The sequence below is a fragment of the Propithecus coquereli genome, unplaced genomic scaffold (assembly GCF_000956105.1).
Source record: "Propithecus coquereli isolate 6110/MARCELLA unplaced genomic scaffold, Pcoq_1.0 Scaffold252, whole genome shotgun sequence".
Taxonomy (NCBI): domain Eukaryota; kingdom Metazoa; phylum Chordata; class Mammalia; order Primates; family Indriidae; genus Propithecus; species Propithecus coquereli.
Window position 1 is genome coordinate 3,682,338 of NW_012148086.1, and position 19,021 is coordinate 3,701,358.

Genomic DNA, 19,021 nt, shown 5'->3' on the forward strand with positions numbered 1-19,021 from the left:
AAGCCTCTAAAATTCAAAACAATCCACCACTAATTTAACTGCCTGCTATAACAAAACTCAATATTGTTCAGAAGTCAGAATCCCTATAATGTATTGTCCACAATGTCTAACACATAATAAAAAATCACCACACATGTGAAGAAATACGAAAATCTGGCTCAAAGTCAAGAGAAAAATAGTCAATAGAAGGAGATTCACAACTGTCCCAGATGTTGGAATTAGCAGACAAGAACTCTACAAAATAACTTTGATAAATACGTTAAAGAGTCTATAAAAAAAGATTAAAAAAATAAGGTGCAGACATGGGAAATTTGAAGAGACATTTGGAAACTTAAACAAAAATCAAATGGAAATCTTAGGATAATAAATACAGTATCTGAAATTTTTTAATTCATAGATGGGATTGACAGTAAATTAGACACAAGACCAGTAAACTTGAAGACAGAGCAATAAACATCACCTAAACTACAAAGACAAAAAAGACTTTTAAATAATAAGCAGAGCCTTAATGACAAGTGGAACCGAACCGTATCAAACAGTTCAATGCATGTGTATGGGGAAGCCCAGAAAGAGAAAAGAGAGAGTATGGGAAAGTGAAACTATCTGAAGAAATACTGGCAAAATATTTTCCAAATTTCACCCAAAACTATAACCTATAGATAAAGAAAACTCAGTGAATCCCAAGCATTATGAATACAAACAAATCCACATCTAAACACATCATGAACTGCTGAAAACCAAGAATAAAGACAAAAATCCTAACAACTGTCAAAGAAAAAAAAGCCATTCAACAAAAAGAATGGCAGATAACTTCTCAAGAGAAACAACAGAAGCAAGAAAATAATGGACCTACACCTTTAAAACGCTGAAAGAAAAAGAAAACAGTCAACCTAGAATTCTATACCCAGTAAAAATATCCTTCAAAAATGAAGATGAAATAAAGGTATTTTCAGGTAACAAAAGCTGAATGTGCCAGGCCTTCACCACACCATGAAAAATTCTAAGAAAGGTCTTCAGGCCAAAGGTAAATGATTCCAGATGGAAATTTAACCTAGAGGAAATGAAAGTGCTGAAAATGATAAACACAGGGAGATCATATATATATTCGTTTTTGTTTTCTTTCTTAGGTTGTTAAAAGAGTAAAATTGTGACTTTCCTTTTGTCCGTTGATAAAAGGTTGAGGGGGGTGGGGAGGGGTGGGGAGGGGTGGGGATTAATGTGCCAAGCTGGAGAGGGCAGAGCGCCCAGGGCCCGGCTTTGGGTCAGCATGCATGTCAAGGGCAAGAGAGGAAGAAACATGTCCAAGCTGAGCTTTCCTTTTGTTTTTTTTTTTGTTTTGTTTTTTTAAGACAAAGTCTTGCTCTTCACCCAGGCTAGAGTGCAGTGGTATCATCATAGCTCACAGCAACCTCAAACTCCTGGACTCAAGCAATCCTCAGCCTCAGCCTCCTGAGTAGCTGGGACTACAGGCGCGCACCACCACACCCAGCTAGTTTTTCAATTTTTTGTAGAAAGAGGGGGGTCTCACTCTTTGCTCAAGCTGGTCTCGAACTCCTGAGCTCAAGCCATCCTCCCACCTCAGCCTCCCAAAGTGCTAGGATTACAGACGTGAGCCACCACACCTGGCCGAGAGCTGAGCTTTCTAACTGGTCTTGATCCTGCCTCTTCCCACTTCCCCTTTATCAGGGTCACGCTCTGGCCAGTGATGGCAAGGAACCAGTGTGTCCAGGGCCAGCTCTGGGCTGGCACATATGTGGTTGGGAGTACAGCAGGCATGTCCGGACCCAAATTTGGCTCGACACACAAGGTGTGGGGGAAACAGACAGCCAAGGCCCAGCTTGAGCCAGTGCATTCAGCAGGGGCCAGGAACATGTTCCGGGTTGAGCTTTGTAACTGGCATTTCCCCCTTTTTCCTCCCTCTTTCCTCCTTCCCCTTCATCAAGCCCAAGGTTTTGGCCAGTGAACTCAGGAAGCAGAGGGGAGTATTTCTGGGTTCAGCTCAGAATGGCATGCCCAGCAGCAGGCTGCAGGGAGGGAATGGTGGCACGTTTCAGCTGAGTTTGGATGGCACAGCTAGGAGTATTTAGCTACAGGGTAGACTGAGCAAAATGGCAAACACACTGAAGATGACGGGAACCAGGTTTCTCATTGTTGGAGAAGCAAGGTATAAATGTAGACAAGGGAAGACCAGAATAAATTCTGTGGTAATGGACTGGAATTAGAGGTATCAGTGTGAACTCCAGTCTTAAATATAGACAGAAAAGAGGGGTGTGTGTATGTGAAAAACTCCCTGTCTGCTAAGAGGACCTAGAAATAAAACCACTCTAGTAGCAGAGAGCACACCTACTGACCACATCTTGGTTTCTAAATATCATTGCAACTAAACAATCAGGGCTGCTCAGGCAAATGTCTGGTTCCAGGGCTGGGACAGGGAAAAAATAAGATCAGCCTGAAATATCTTGGTTTAGCAAATGTAAGGATGTGTTGAAAGGATAGGGACTTGTTGAAAAGATGCTGGATGCACAACAACATGAATTTTTTTCTTTTTTTTTTTTTTGAGACAGGGTCTCGCTTGCTCTGTTGCCCAAGCTATAGAGCAGCAGCATCATCACAGTTCACTGCAACCTCAAACTCCGGGGCTCAAGCAATCCTCCCACCTCAGCCTCCCCGGCAGCTGGGACTATAGGCACACACCACCGCACCCAGCTAATTTTTATTTTTTGTAGAGACAGGATCTCGCTATGTTGCTCAGGCTGGTCTCGAACTTCTGGCCTCAAATGATCCTCCTGCCTGGGCCTCCCAAAGTGCTGAGATTACAGGCGTGGGCCACCATGCCTGACTGTGGAATAAATAAGAATTTTAAAATGAAGAAACTTGGCAACACCACCTTAACCAAGTGATCACAGTTAACATTTCCAGCATTAACACAAATCAACTTCATGTCCTCTGATACGATGCGATGAAAAGAGCACACCATCATCTGTGTGGTATTCCTACCAAAAATACATAAAGTTGGCTGGCTATTATGGCTCAAAAAAAAAATATATATATATATATAGACATGTTGAAAGACATATCATGCAAATGTGCAGCACAAGAAAGCAGTGTGGCTATATTAGTATCAGACAAAAGAGATTAGGACAAGGGGTGTTATCAGAAATAAAGATGGTCATTTCATAAAGAAAAAGATTCATTTCAACAGGACATAATGATCCTAAATGTGTATGTACTTCACAATAGAACTTCAAAATATATAAAGCCAAAACTAACTAAAGGGAGAAACAAACAAATCTAAAATAATAACTGGAGAATTTAACACCCCTTCTCTCAATAACTGATAGAATTAGTAGATAAAAATTCAGTAGGGAATAGTTTGGCGGTATCTTATAAAATTAAATATATAGTTACTCAGCAATTCCATTATTAGGTATTTACCCAAGACAAATGAAAACACATCCACACAATGACTTGTTCACAAATGTTCATAGCAGCTTTTTCATAAAAATACAAAACTGGAAAAGAACCTAAATGTCCAACAACTGGTGAGTGGATAAACAAATCCTGGCATATACGTACAATAGAATGCATGCAGGAGTATTGATACATACAACAATATGGATGAATCTCAAAAACATCATGCTGAATAAAGCAATTATTTTGTTTTGTTTTGTTTTGAGACAGAGTCTCACTCTGTTGCCCGGGCTAGATTGCACAAAAGAATATATACTGTATGAATCCATCTGTATGAAGTTCCAGAACAGACAAAATTAATCTATGGTAGAAAAGCAAATCAAAGCAGTAGTACCTTGGGGGAGGACTTCCTAAGGGGCATAAGGGAACTTTCTCAGTGATAGTAATGTTCTATTTCTTGGTAGAGGTTTGAGTTACATAGATGTATGCATTTGTCAATATTTAGCTAATGTACACTTAATATGTGTATATTATATCACTATATATAAATTGTACATCAAAAAAAAGTGTAAGCAAATATTGAACCCTAGTTAATGACATGCATGCTGACATATTTAGATCAAAATTAAGTGCTGTGTGAAATTTACTTTGGTATACATCAGAAAAATAAGATGGGTTCATGCATAGGTAGACGGATGAAACGAATACAGCAAATGTTAGGGGCAGAATCTAGGTGGGGGTGTGCAAGCATTCACTGCAAAATTCTTTCAACTTTGGTGTAGTCAAAAATTTTCATAATGAAATGCTGGGGGTGGGGGGAATGGACAGGAACAAGCAGAGACAGAGGCTACAGCCTCCTCTTTCAAGGAGGGGGTGCTAAAGATGGACAGCGCTAAGTGGGAGGAGCCTTCAAAAGGAGGCTGAACTGGGTCTGACATCAGATGTGCATAGGTAGGTGGGCTTTGGTTACTGTCTATATCCAAGAACACAGATGTAGAAGCTATTTAGAGTGATGCATCTAATGACAGTAATAAAACAGCTAGACATAATCAGACCTGGGCATTTTCTGATATGTGACACAAAGTCAACATGCAACATGACTGACACTTAGACCTGATCAAGGCATCTCATTAATAACACGTATTCCCACCACATAAAGCAACAAGGCAAGCGTACAGTTTCCACACCTGACCAGAAAGCTCGTGGTAATGACACACAGGTAGCAAACTAGATTTCTGAAAAAACTTGCATGGAATTTTAAACTATAGAATGGATACAAAGATTTAGATATAAATAATAAGATTCAGAAAAAAATTTTAAAGATATAAATCAAGATTTCTCTCTTTTTCTTCTCAGCACATGTGAAATAGTATCTCCCATTCCACATTAGATTCCTGTCAGGAACAGTAACACCGCAGGCTTGGGCTGACCACTTTCTCACTTTCAGAATTCAACTACTCTTTCCGCCTCCTGGGTTGTAAGATACACCATCTTACGTTCCACACAAAACCCAAATTCCCACTTCCTATTATGCTTCTTAAGGGGGATTATTTTCATTACACACGTCTAATGCCTGTGATCAAATGCCCTAATTCTTAACATAATCCAAGCAAAAAATTGTTACTGTTCAGACACACTTGGGGAAAAAAATGTCACATTTTTGGCACAGGCACAGAGTTAAGAAAAAATTTCCTATTTCTACTAAAAGAAACAAACACCTAGTAGTTCAACTGACAAATCCAAATGTAAACTCCCTCAACCTGTGTAAACGTTTGAAAAACAGCTGTTGCTCTGGGATGAGGGATAAGAAAGTGAAGCAGTGGGAAGTGCACTGACAAAGATCCACTGTCCACAACAGGGACATAGGGATGCATGCAGAGGACGTGGCTGGGCCCACTCCTGCCACAGATCCCAGAGCACAAAGCCTGTTCCAGGCAACACGGATGTCCCTTGCTGAGCCAAGTCCCAAAAACACCAGCCGCATTCCCCCAACCACAATGAGTGAGCCTGGATTTATGGTCCCCATGGAGTGCCATGAAGGTCGGCCTGTCACTCTGAGTAGCTCTTCTGTGTCCAAGGTAACAGTGCAGACCTGGTCTCAGAACTGACCCCAAGACCACTACATTACAATCTACAAACTATCCTCTAGAGTTTGCTTCAGAATGACCTGGTGCATCAGTCTGCTTCAGCCGCCAGGATTAAATACTACAGACTGAGTGGCTTCAACAATAGAAACTTATTCTCCGAATCTGGAGGCTGTTAGTCCAAGATCAAGGTGTTAGCAAGGTTGGTTTCTCCTGAGGCCTGTCTCCTTGGTTTGTAGATGGCCATCTATCTCCCTTCATGTCCTCACATGATCATTTCTCTGTATGTGTTGTTGTGCTAATCTCTTCTTCTTAAAAGGACATCAGCAAGATTGGATTAGGGTCCACCCTAATGACTTCGTTTTACTTTAATCAACTCTTTAAAAACCCCATCTCAAGGATCACTTGAGACTCACCTAGGCAACATTACCAGACCTTGTCTCTATTAAAAAAAAAAAAAAAATTAGCCGGGTGTGATAGCATGTGCTTGTAGTCCCAGCTATTCAGGAGGCTGAGGAAGGAGGATCACTTGAGCCCAGCAGTTGAAGGCTGCAGTGAGCTATGATCAAACCACTGCCCTCCAGCCTAGACAACACAGTGAGACCCTCATCTGTAAATAAATAAATTAATAAAAACCCCATCTCCAAATACTGCCATGTCATGAGGTCCTGGGAGTTGGGACTTCATCACATGAGTTTGGGAAGACACCATTCAGCCCACACAGGCAGGGAACAGGGATGAGAACATGCACACATGAACCTGACTGCCCACACATGGGTGGTATTTGCAGTTGTGCAGAGGGGGCTTCATCTCACGATTTTCTGTATGTTTGTACTTGAAGTTTTCATAATCCCCAGTCACTCTTTTTGAAGCCCACTTCTGTCCGCAGCTCCACTCCCCAGCTCTGAAGCCATAGGCTTGTCCTACACATCCCAATCTCCTCAGCATCTGGGCCTGTCACAGTCGTGCTGACAAACAGTAGTTTAATGGACGAATGCCAGACACTTCCAGCGGCTTCAAGTGCACACAGGACCAACACCAAACTCCCCAGGCCAAGGCCCTCCCAGCACTGTGGGGCTGTCTCCACCTCGTCTCTGCTTCTGAACTTTGGGACACAGTCCCAGTCCCCTCTGGAATTGGCTGCACCCTGCCCTGTTTCTTCTGACACACTCTAGCATCTGCCTTCTCTTAATCTCTGCTCTGAGGTGTGAGCAGCTTACTTTCCAAAGTGCAGTTCCTACCCCTCTTCTCACTGTGCTAGCATGTGGGAGGCACTTGAATAAATAAAGAGGATGATTTAAATGCTGAAGTGAGATTTACAGGACTTAATCATGGCTGTTTATTTACACCTCAGAGCGATGAGGAGATGGGAGCATTGCTATCATAAATGAAGAAACTGGAAGATCAACAGTACCTGCCCTCATGGGGCAGGATGCTGACGGCCCTTCTCATCTGCAGAGCAGCCCTCATTGCAGTTCTATCACTGAGAGAAGTGTTTTCTGTTACACTATCTTCCTCTGAAAGGATGCTCAGAGCAGTAACAAAGCAGCACTGGGAGATTCTGATATGCTTTTTCAATCTAAATTATGATAGAATCTTACTGTATGTTAAAAATTAATAAATATATGCTACTATGTATTAATAAATGGCAACTCTCCGAGCCTCAGGTTGTTGGTCATTCTGGCCTTAATCTACTGGCCACTTGACTTAGGGTCTCTGCCAACCTCCCAACCCTGGGTCACCAACTTGCCACCCAAGAATCACCGTGACTGCTACCTACAAGGAAAAATAGAACAAGGTATAGCAGGCCCAATTCACCTTCTTAACCCATGTTATGGCTGGTGATAATTATAGACTCAATTTAGTAGGTCATGACCAGCAATTTAATGGGGAGAAAAAACAGACCAGAATAAAAAAATCAGAGTGTGTTGCTCATATTAAGTACCATTCCTTTAAACTTTCATTTCGGTTATAGAGACGTTTACACACAGGCACACACACTTGTAGCTGCACCACGTCAGCATGGAGAAGATATGGCTTCCTAGGGCCTGCAGTGAATAAACTATAAAAGACAGTGGTCCAGGCCAGGCGCGGTGGCTCACGCCTGTAATCCTAGCACTCTGGGAGGCCGAGGCGGGTGGATCGTTTGAGCTCAGAGTTTGAGACCAGCCTGAGCAAGAGCGAGACCCCATCTCTACCAAAAATAGAAAGAAATTAATTGGACAGCTAAAAATATATAGAAAAAAATTAGCCAGGCATGGTGGCACGTGCCTGTAGTCCCAGCTACTCGGGAGGCTGAGGCAGTAGGATCGCTTGAGCCCAGGAGTTTGAGGTTGCTGTGAGCTAGGCTGATGCCACGGCACTCTAACCCGGGCAACAGAGTGAGACTCTGTCTCAAAAAAAAAAAAAAAAGACAGTGGTCCAATCCAAGCTTCCAGTTCCTCACAGACAGGGCCCAAGGGTGACTTGGCAGCTACAGGAACTGATAACTCAGAGCCCAGAGCCCATGACCAAGGGAATCTTTTCCTCCCCACCTCTTATTATGGAAATTCTCAAAACTGAACAAAAGTGGACAAAATCATGTATACCCATCATCAAAGCATTCAGCTATCCCCCCTCCTTTTTTCCTTCGGAGTAAAGCAAATCCCAGAAATCATATTATTTTGCCTATAAATTCCTCATATGTTTATCAGATCAGAATTTATAATACAATCACATCAAACAAAATTAATTCCTTCTTATCATTTAATTTTCAGTCCTACATTTCTAAGGAATCTTATAACCTTTTTAGATTTAAACAATGCAAATAAATTAGATCAATGCAAAAATATTTAACTTTGTTCAGGATGAAATCACAGTCATCCGGTGGGGTGACCTAAGACCAGAGGCAGCAGAAGCTGGGACCCACAACAGGGTTAAGGCCCCAAGGTGACTTCCTCGAGCTGTGATCCTTGTCTGAGTATAAAAATGCACACAATCCAACTCAAGTGTACACCTAAATTTCTTACAAAAATGAATTACACCTTGACAGAACAGTGCCACCATGCATAGAACATGTGTCCATTTTGTAGACAGGAGCCTTATTCTCCAAACTGCAAATCAGGACTTGTAGTCTGAAAAGTACCATTCTGTGGACATCAGGGCAAGAGAGCAACCCCCAAGTGGCTACTTCTACTCCCCTGGTCCCACAACTCCAGTGGCCAGTGGACTTCTCTGTCAATGCACTCATCCCTCCACATGTACCCAGCACTGATCCATCTCCCCATTGGCTCCTCAAGGTCACCAGTCCTTCCTATATCCCCACCACCCAGCGAGTTTCATGGGACACAACAGGCACTCAATAGACATGTGTTAAATGAACTGTGGCCTGCTCAAGGAAACTCCAGGTGTACAGTGACCATAACCACATATGCTGGGGTGGGTTGAGGTAAGGCAGGGCTACACCTGGGGCTACTTTCCATTAAATCCACTTCAGTCCATCAGTTCTCTGGCGGCTCACTTATTCCTGTGTCCTGAGGAAAATGGGCCATGGTAGAACAAGCCAGAATCACTGTTTGATAAGACACCAAGACAAGCATCTGAGGCCTAAAAAAAGCCTACCAATCCACATTTTTAAAGGTTTAAATCTGCATTTTTTTGAAGGAGGTAACTTTGAAACTTAAATGTCCAAACTGTACTTTCATAGAATTAAGTCATTACTTCTGCTGTGTAAGCCTGAATTTGTATATAAGTTTAAAACAGGTATCTCTAGTTAATTTATCATAACGAGAATGATTTAAGCTCCAAAGTTCTTCAGAGGTGACCTCACACTAAATGAGGGAGCAAAGTAGGAAGGTTCTGCCAGCTTGCAATTGCAGAGTATGCAAGGTAAAGTCATGACCTGGATAGGAATCCATGCTCCAGAGCTCTCTGTCTGGCCTGCCTACAGGACATGAGCAAGGCAAGTGGGAGAATACAGAAAAAACACAAAAAACCCCTGGCTTACGCAACTACAATTGATTATTTCCTTCCATAAAGACAATAAAATTAATCATTAACCTTGTCTATGCCTAAATTTTTTCATTGCCCCCAACTGTAAAATTATTGATAGTTTTACTGGTTTTTCACTTTTATTCTGAAAGCTCAGGAACGTCTTACTGCTTCTTTCTCTCAATATTGCTGAATGTTTCATGATTCCACCAAAGCTGATAGAAGACTCAGAAGATGCCTGTCACAGACAGGTAGGTAGGTGGGCCAGGTGCCCACGTAAGTGGTGCAGATTGAGGTCACCAGTCCCCAGTGCTCTCGGCTCCCAGCATTCCACCAGAAACAGTGGCTCAGTTCCAGCAAAACTCAGCATCAGCCACATTCAGGCCTGATGGTCCCTGTTAAAGCAGTCACTGGGTTAGCACCTCTCCTTTCCAGCTAACTCCTTTTAGACAGCTTGGCTCTTCCCTTTTCTGTGTGCAGCACTCCTCTCTAGTCTAACACTTGCAGGCTAAATAACTTTCTTGAGCTGTTTTCTAGCCTTAAACCATTTTTGTAGCTAACCACAAGTGATACTGCACCTAAATTAGACATGCATGTTCCTAACATAAAATAATGAGTTGAGAAAGTAGAGAAGCAGCACCGCAGAACTCTCTGAAGGTCAACCTGGCTACATTTGATTTCAGATAGAACTTGTTAAAAAACGGGGCACCTTGTAAAAGACCTAACAATGAGTAGTCCTCAATTAAAGGACACTGCTCCTCAGAATGCCTGGTAGTAAGATCATAGCTAGGACTTACCAAGGGCTGTCTTAAACTTGTGCATACAAGTGAGCACACAAACATTTATCAAAAAGAAAATGATAGCCAAGACATGAACATTATAAACCATTTATTTGAAAAGGATACATTTTATTAAAACTCATTTTCCACTTTAATGGTAGCTTATTCCACATCTTTCTTCCAGTCTCCTTAAAATGTTATCAACTACTCTAGCCTGTAATTAAAGCCACATTTTTAAAACTACATAAACGAAAGAGCCTCTTGAACAATGTCCTGAATCCCACTGCCAAATGTAACGTCACTGAAATCACTCAATGGTTTTAGGTACGAGTGATACTCGACGACTGAAGTGAAGCCCATCTTTGCTTTTACTTGATATCCAAGAACGAAGTCAAGTGAGCAGCAAACGTCTCCACTTTAAGCGAACAGCCCACTGGCTCCAGTTCCAGCCCTGGCCACCTTTCTGGCCCCTCGCTGGGCCCACTTCCTCTGCAGCCCCGGTCCCGACGCGCCGGGAAGGCCATCTGGGGCCGAAGTCGAGGCGAGCCGCGGCCGTGCCCGAGGAAAGGCGCGGCGCTTCCTGCCCGTCCGGCCGCTCAGGCCCACCTGACCATTGTCCGGGGTCTCGCCTTGCCCCGCCCTGCCCGCGCCCGCCACCCCCGCCCGGGTCCCGAGAGACCCCCACAGGCTCCACCCCATCCCGGGCCGCCCTGGGCCCCTGACCCAGCAGCCCTCCAACCCCCGCAGCAGGACGCGCCCACGCACGCTCACCTTCTTGCCCTTCTTGCCCTCCTCCTCCATGTCGCCGCGTGCAACCCCCGCGGCCCGCCCGGCCCGCCCCGGGAGCCCCGCCGCCAGCAGCCACTACATGCTCGCCCCAGGCCCGCCACCCCCGCGCTCCCGGCGCCGCCCGCCCTCCGGGCCCCGCAGTCTCCGCCCGGGCCGCGCCCCGCACCCGCACTTCCGGGCCCGAGGGAGCCGGCCCCGCCCCGCGCAGGCCCCGCCCCCACGCAGGGCCCGCCCACAGCAGTCGCGAATCCGCACTTCCGGGCCCGAGGGCGCTGAGCTGGCCTTGCAATCAGACCCCGCCCCCTCAGAGAGGACGGCGCGCGCGGGACCGGCTCCCGGCGAAGGGCTCGCCTACAGACCGCAGGCCCCGCCTCGGGGGCGGCCGAGAACGCGCCTGCCTTGCCCCGCCCCCAGCCCGTCCCGCGCCCTTCGGGAGGCCCAGAAACGCCCCCGCCCCACCTCCCCGCCTCTTCAGGGCCGCGGGGACGCGCGGGGGAGCTGCTCCAACTTTTCAATTCTGCCGCCATGTTTCGGGCGGCCGACTTCCCAGCCTGCCTCGCGTTCAGGGAGGCCGGGCTCGGGCCCCTGAAAGGGGGGGGTGGGACCGGCGGGAAGTAGGTGGGGTCGGGGGAGGGGACGCGAGAGGGGCGGGTCGCGGTACCACTTCCTTTCTTTTCCTCTTGGGTGTCCCTTTATTCTTTCAGCCACAGGGAAACCGTTTTTTAGGACATCCTCCCTGTTCTAATGCCTACCTTCCTTGGACAAACACATTAGGAAAGTGGAAACGCAACAGTAAGGGTGTCCAGGCCCTATCAAAATGAAACCGTAGACCCTTAACCGGCATTCTAGTATAATTGCCACGTTTTACAGATGAGATTTAAAAAGTTTGGGATATTGTTCAGTTTGGCTATGTATTGTCTCTCAGCTCCACATTCGCTTCTCATCTCCTGCTCTGAGAACACGGAGCTGGGCACTTTAAGCATTCCTCCCTTGCCGGAGGGCAGTGTTAAGCGTTGTCAGTGGAAGGTGCTGGAGAGCCGGCGCCGAGGAAGGGGCTTCTCTACCTGGTTCTAGTAAGCTGTTTTGGCAGGCATTGAATGAGAGGCCTCCCCGGCGCCCACCTGCTACATCAATGGCAGCTTCTCCAGGTTCAGGTTCTCCGCATCTTGGGTGGTTTCCTTAGCACCCAACTCCTGCAGCGCATGGCTGCCAAAAGCACCCAGCAGCCAGCAGTTTCCTCCAGCAACCCTGGGGCAGTTTTTATACCCAAGTGCTTCCACAAGACACCTCCCATGAGTAGACTTCCCTAGCATCCTAGAGGGTAGATTTTCAGCAAGTCCTGCCAGCACATCTTTTGCCATTGAGTGAGCCCTGTCTATGCCCTGTAGGGACAGAAAGGAGGTGATCTTTCCTCTCCATCATAAAGGGTCACAGCCGACACCCCTATAACAAAAAACAGCTTAAGAGAAAAGCATAACAAATGTATTACGTGCGCACATGTGCATGGGAGTCATACAAAATATGAACACTCGAAGAAAGGGCCAGATGGTTGATACTTCAACATCCTCTTCACTGGGGAGAGGGAAGTGGGAGTTGTAGGAGCAAATGATTTTCAGGGAAATGAGTGCACCCTGGAGACAGAAATGAACATGTAAGTGACTCTCTTTGGGAAAGTGAGGGGCAGAATAGCACGGAAACAAAGATTGTCTTATGTCGATAGAGTCCCCCAGACAATCTCTCTAAACTGCCCTCAGAATAGAAGAAAATTCAGTCTGGTTGTGGTAACAACTCCCAGTCTCTTCTCTTCTCCCATGGTTGATCTTTCCCAGTTATTTGATGAGATTTCTTGGGGGGAGGGGGGTGGGAATCTTAAGACAATTGCATTTCTTTTGGAAAGAAGCTTTCTTTTTTTCTTTTTCTTTTTTCTTTTTTTCTTTTTTTGAGACAGAGTCTTACTGTCTCCAGGTTGGAGTGCAATGGTGCAATCAGAGCTCACTGTAACCTCAAATTCCTGGGCTCAAGTGATCCTCCCCCCTCAACCTACCAAGTAGCTGGGACTACAGGATTGAGCCACCTTGGCCTGGCCAAAAGAAGCTTTCTTAGTCAGATGAAGAAATTCCAGAAAGAGTCTCTCCTTTCAATTTTCAAAGCACTCAGCATGCCAAAGTGCCATATTTTGTGGAATCATTTTCAGTGCCCCAATACCTCTCTCCAACAAGGTCTGTAGCTCAGCCCTGGGGGTGGAGGGAGGTTTCTTCCTTGGGAGCTTGACCTCCGCTCTCATATAGTAGCTGCTCTTTGTATCTACTATTCTAGTCTTCTTTCTCTCCCCCACCTTTTATTTTTTAATTGATACAGGGTCTTGGTATGTTGCCCAGGCTGGTCTCGAGCTAGTGGGCTCAAGCAATGCTCCTACCTCAGCCTCCCAAGTAGCTGGGATTACAGGTGCACACCACCACACCTGGTTTATTTTTATCTTCTTTAACCTCTTTTAACCCTAATCCCATGTTATACTTAATAATTCTTTATATTAAACTTTTCCTATACTATTTTTCTGTCTCCTGATTAGACCCTATTTGATACTAATACCAAAGAATTAACCAGTCTCTAGCACTCCCGAAAGGCATAGGTATTTCAGTCCCTTTGGCAGACACAGAAGAGGTATGGAAAATGCCCTTTTTTTTTTTTGAGACAGAGTCTCACTGTGTTACCCGGGCTAGAGTGCCGTGGCGTCAGCCTAGCTCACAGCAACCTCAAACTCCTGGGCTCAAGCGATCCTCCTGCCTCAGCCTCCTGAGTAGCTGGGACTACAGGCATGCACCACCATGCCCGGCTAATTTTTTCTATATATTTTTAGTTGTCCAATTAATTTCTTTCTAATTTTAGTAGAGACGGGGTCTCACTCTTGCTCAGGCTGGTTTCAAACTCCTGAGCTCAAACAATCTGCCCGCCTCGGCCTCCCAGAGAGCTAGGATTACAGGCGTGAGCCACCGCGCCCAGCCGGAAAATGCCCTTTCAATCTGCCTTCTGCAATAATCCAGCTTGCCACATTCCTACACAAAAATGCTGCAGTGCATTTGGTTGTCTTTATTCTCTCACCATTCACAGAACCAAGGCCTGATATTTAAGGTCTTCCACAATCTTCCATTAATATACCTCTCCACATTTATCACTCTGTAATGCAGTAAGCAACCTATTAACCTATTAACTTCCTTTAACCTGATCCTGGATGCGCCAACTTCCTCAAGCTGTTCCTACCCATTAGATGGAATACCTTTGCCTCTTCTCTGCATACACAAATTCATGCTTCAAGTAAAAATCCACCTGCTAATGATCAGATGATGATGATAACCGTAGAAATAAACAAAGACAACATAACGAGAAAAGTGGTCTTTTTCCATTCGCTGTTCCGCTGGAACATAAAAAAAAAAACAAAACTGAGAAAAGTGAAGGCTATAAGAAGGGAATCTGCCACCATCACTTCATTTGGTAGAGACTCTACGGCAGTCTGAGGAGTAGGTAAACGATATAGTAGAAAAAGGGAAGTTTCCAGGAATGCCTGGTTAGCGGGATTAGAGGCTATTGGCTTGGGGAATCTGAAGGGGGACATGCCAAGTGATTGGTTAGGGGTGCATATTTGGCTTTCTCTGGTTAGTTCTAAGTTAGAAGCAGGGACAAAAACTCAGGAAACTGCCAGTTACTAATTTTTTACTGGTACATAATAATTGTACATAGTTATGGGATACATGTGATATTTTGATACATGCAAATAATATATAATGATCAAATCAGGGTATTTAGGATATCCACCACCTCAAATATTTATCATTTCTTTGTGTTGGGAACATTTCAAATCTTCTATTTTTTTTCTTAGACTCAAGTCAGTTTATACTTCTATCTATTTTGAAATATACATTTCACCCTAGTGGGTCTATGTATTATAGTAGGGTTTATAGTAACCCTACTCTGCTATCAAACATTAGAACTTATTCCTTGTATCTAGGTGTATGATAGTACGCACTAACCAACCTCTCTTCATCCCCCGACACCACACACCCCCTTCATCCTCTCGTTTCTATTCTTCCACACTCTACCTCGATGAGATCAACTTTTTTAGCTCCCACATACGAATGAGAACATGTGATATTTGTCTTTCTGTGTCTGGCTTGTTTCATTGAACATAATGACCTCCAGTTCCAACCATGCTGTTGCAAATGACATGATTTCATTCTTTTTTATGGCCAAATAGTATTCCATTGTGTATATATTCCACATTTTCTTAATCTATTCATCCATTGACATTTAGGTTGATTACATATCTTTGCTATTGTGAATAGTGCCTGAATAAACACAAGAGATGTAGGTATCCCTTTGAGATACCAATTTCCTTTCCTTTCCTTTGGATAAATACCCAGTAGTGGGATTTCTGGATCCTGTGGTAGTTCTATTTTTAGTTTTTTGGGGAAAGCTTCGTATTGTTTTCCACATGGATCTACTAATTTACATTCCCACCAAAAGTGTAGAAGAGTTTCCTTTTCTCCACATCCTTGCCAGCATTTATTATTTTTTGTTTTTTTGACAATAGCTATTCTAACTGGGGTGAGATGGTATCTCATTGTGATTTTGATTTGCATTTCCCCAATGATTACTGATGTTGAGTATTTTTTCATATGCCTGTTGGCCATTTGTATGTCTCCTGAGAAATGTCTATTCATGTTCTTTGCCCACTTTTTAATGTTTGGGGTTTTTTTGTTGTTGTTATTGTTTTTTGCATTCCTTGTATATTCTGATTTATTTTCCTTTTTCTTTTTAAATCAGGATCATCATATTCAATTTCCTTGTATATTCTGGATATTAGTCAATTGTCGAATGGATGGTTTGCAAGTATCTTCTCCCATTCTACAGGTTATCTCTTTACTCTTTCGATTGTTTCCTTTGCTATGCAGAAGCTTTTTAGATTAATATAGTCCCGCTTGTCTATTTCTGTTTTTGTTGCCTGTGCTTTTGAAGTGTTAGCTATAAAATCTTTGCCTAGATCAATGTCCTGAAGCATTTCCCCTATCTTTTCTTCTGGTAGTTTTATAGTTTGAGGTCTTACATTTAAGTCTTTGATCCACTTTGAGTTGATTTTTGTATATAGTGAGAGACAGAGTGCCATTTATTAATCAAGTCCTGGCCATTTGGGGCCGGTTGGTACAGGGGTATTGCTTAGCTTCCTGCTTTGTCACTAGAGATAGCACCTAGCTTCCTGCAAGTCTGACTTATAGCAGGCTGGCTGCCTGGGCTGGTTACAATAGACAATGAGTTGGTTTCCTGAGCAGGTTGCTGCAGGTTGTGGGTCAGAGTTCTAGTTGTATAAAATGGTCCAACCATTGTCTGCCTGTATATTCAGTCTCTCTTAACAGACACCAGTGAGACCAGCTGCAATGATAACATAAAACGGTATTTCTCCCAAGGTCACACCTTGGCTGTAAAGTGTCCTGAAAGCCTCCTACCTTTGAGTGATTACTGCTTTCTTACCAATAACCTCCCTAGCCTGCTGTGTGGCTCCCAGGTCTTGAACAAAAATAACCAATTACCAAACTGCCTGTACTTCATGAAAGCAACAATCTAGAGCTAATTCTCACTTCCCCTCTCCCCTCCTCAGTTATTCAGGGCCAGCCTAAACCTTATAAAACCCCCTTCCTAATCCCTCATAATGAGAGGCAGCCCACCTTCCTCTGGGGTGCTATCCCTGGTCACAGCAGGTTAGTAAACCAAATTTTTTTGCACTCCTGGGAAATTTAGCTATTGAGCTTTATCACCCAGCTCAAGAATCACCTCTTCCACTAAATCTTTCAATGCAACTCTTCCCTCCAGTCCCCAGAGCAATTTATTTGCATAACTCCAGTTAGCCAAGTTTAGGACATATCCTTCACTAAGCTGTAAGTTCCTTTGAAGGTAGGGACTATATGGGATTCCTCCTTGCATCTGAGAAGCTCTAATGAAGGAAATGATGCACATTTAGCCAGACTGAGGTGGCATATTCCCTGGACACAGCTTCCCAGTTAGACCCTTGGGTTTTCAGAAAACCCCTAAACACTGAAAGTTTACCCTTAATTGGCCTACTCAAAGACAATGTTCCCAGATTCACGTATCTGCTAGATTCCAGTTAATTGGGGTTTTTTTGTTTTGGTTTGGTTTTTTTGTTTGTTTGTTTTTTGCTTTTTTTTTTTTTTTTTTTTTTGAGACAGGGTTTTGCTCTGTCACCCAGGCTAGAGTGCGGTGGTGTGATAATAGCTCACTGCAGCCTTGAACTCCTGGGCTCAAGGAATCCTCCTGCTTCAGTCTCCCGAGCAGCTGGGACTACAGGTACACACCACACCACACCCAGCTAATTGAAAAATTTTTTTGTAGAGATAGAGTCTATGTTGACCAGGCTTGTCTCAAACTCCAAGCATCCCGAGATCCTCTCTCCCGCCTCCCACCTGGGCGTCCCAAACTGCAGGGATTACAGGTATGAGCCAACGTGCAGGGCCTAACTGGTTTTTTTAAACTGAATCTTTTCACTGTTCCTGAGGCTAACTGCAGTGTTTTCCTTTTTGTTCCTCTCAGCTATTTGTCCTTGACAGTCTGTATCAACTATCTCCCTAATATGGGAAATAACTGGCTTGTAAATAACTAGACCTCTCTGAGTTATTCCTTGACATATGCCATGCAACGCTTCACACTGCTGTGCATGTGATAAATCTATTAGTGAAGGAAAGACCCTTTAGAGATGAGAGTGAATTCTCAGTGAATTTTATTATTCATTTTATTTATTAATTTTTTTTTTTTTTAGAGACAGGGTCTCACTCTGTCACCCAGGCGGGAGTGCAATGGCCCCATCATAGATCACTGCACCCTCAAAATCCTCCCACCTCAGCTTCCACAATAGCTGGGACTACAGGTACAGGCCACCACACCTGGCTAATTTTTCTTATTTTTTGTAGAAATGGGGTCACATTATGTTACCCAGGTTGGTCTCGAACTCATGGCCTCAAGTGATCCTCCTACCTCAGCCTCCCAAAGTGCTGGGATTACAGGTGCGAGCCACCACGCCCGTCCTTATTGAATTTTAACATCCAGTTTCCAAGCCTATAAATCACAAAGGACCAAACCAACTCTGGATCATAATGACCCCTCGGAAGTATAGCCACCCTGTTCGGCCTCCAGCTAAAACAACCTTGCAAGCCCCACTTTGACATCTCCTTGGCTGTAACTGTTTATTCTTCCAGAGCCAAACTACTAATTTTCTTTTCAGGCATACATATGTAGGAGATCAGAATATGCCACCCCAAAATATGACTGCAGGAGACCAGAATATGCCACCCCAAAATATGACTGCAGGAGACCAGAATATGCCACCCAAAAATATGACTGCAGAAGACTAGAATATGCCACCTCAAAATATGCCTCGTTGGCACAAAGATTATTTTGAGCTGATAATTTTGAGGAACAAGAGAAGCTATAAAAACAGCATATGCTAGCCTTCTGAAAGGGAAATTTACATTTTTAAAAGAAAGGCTATCTCCCTGTATCTTTTTTTTTCTTAGAGACATCAATTTACTTAACAGATCACTTGAGCCTGGGTATATGCCCCATATGTGTCCAGTAGTTTGTCTCTGATGAACAGACTTCCTTATCTCAACTCAAAACATCCCAAGCCTTTAGACAAATCTTCGTTTCTTTAACCAATTACAAATCAAAGAATCTTTAAACTCACCTATAAATCTGTAATGCCCTGCCTTTTTGGGCCTAACCAATGTATGCCTTCCATGTATTGATTTATGACTTCATATGTAATTCCTGTCTCCCTGAAATGTCTAAAGTCAAACTGTATCCCAACGACACTGAGACCACTGGCTCAAGGATTCTTGGGTATGGCTCTCTGGGTCAGGGTCGCCCCTTAAATTATTTTAGAGTTTGGGTTCTTTTCCATTGACAATGTACCACAAGGTGACTGAATGT

The 19,021-nt window shown here is 44.0% G+C and overlaps 1 protein-coding gene across 2 annotated transcripts in view; it reads right to left on the reverse strand.

Moving 5' to 3' along the window:
- Positions 1-11,184, reverse strand: part of CCM2 (cerebral cavernous malformation 2) — a 58,770-nt gene extending 47,586 nt beyond the window's left edge. The window contains exon 1 of one of the 2 annotated variants that reach the window (XM_012646970.1): positions 11,015-11,184. In XM_012646970.1, coding sequence (XP_012502424.1) covers positions 11,015-11,044 — 30 coding nt within the window. In that variant the 5' untranslated portion in view covers positions 11,045-11,184. The remainder of the gene's footprint in view (positions 1-11,014) is intronic. The other variant, XM_012646971.1, reaches the window with a different exon arrangement.
- Positions 11,185-19,021: the final 7,837 nt, after the last annotated feature.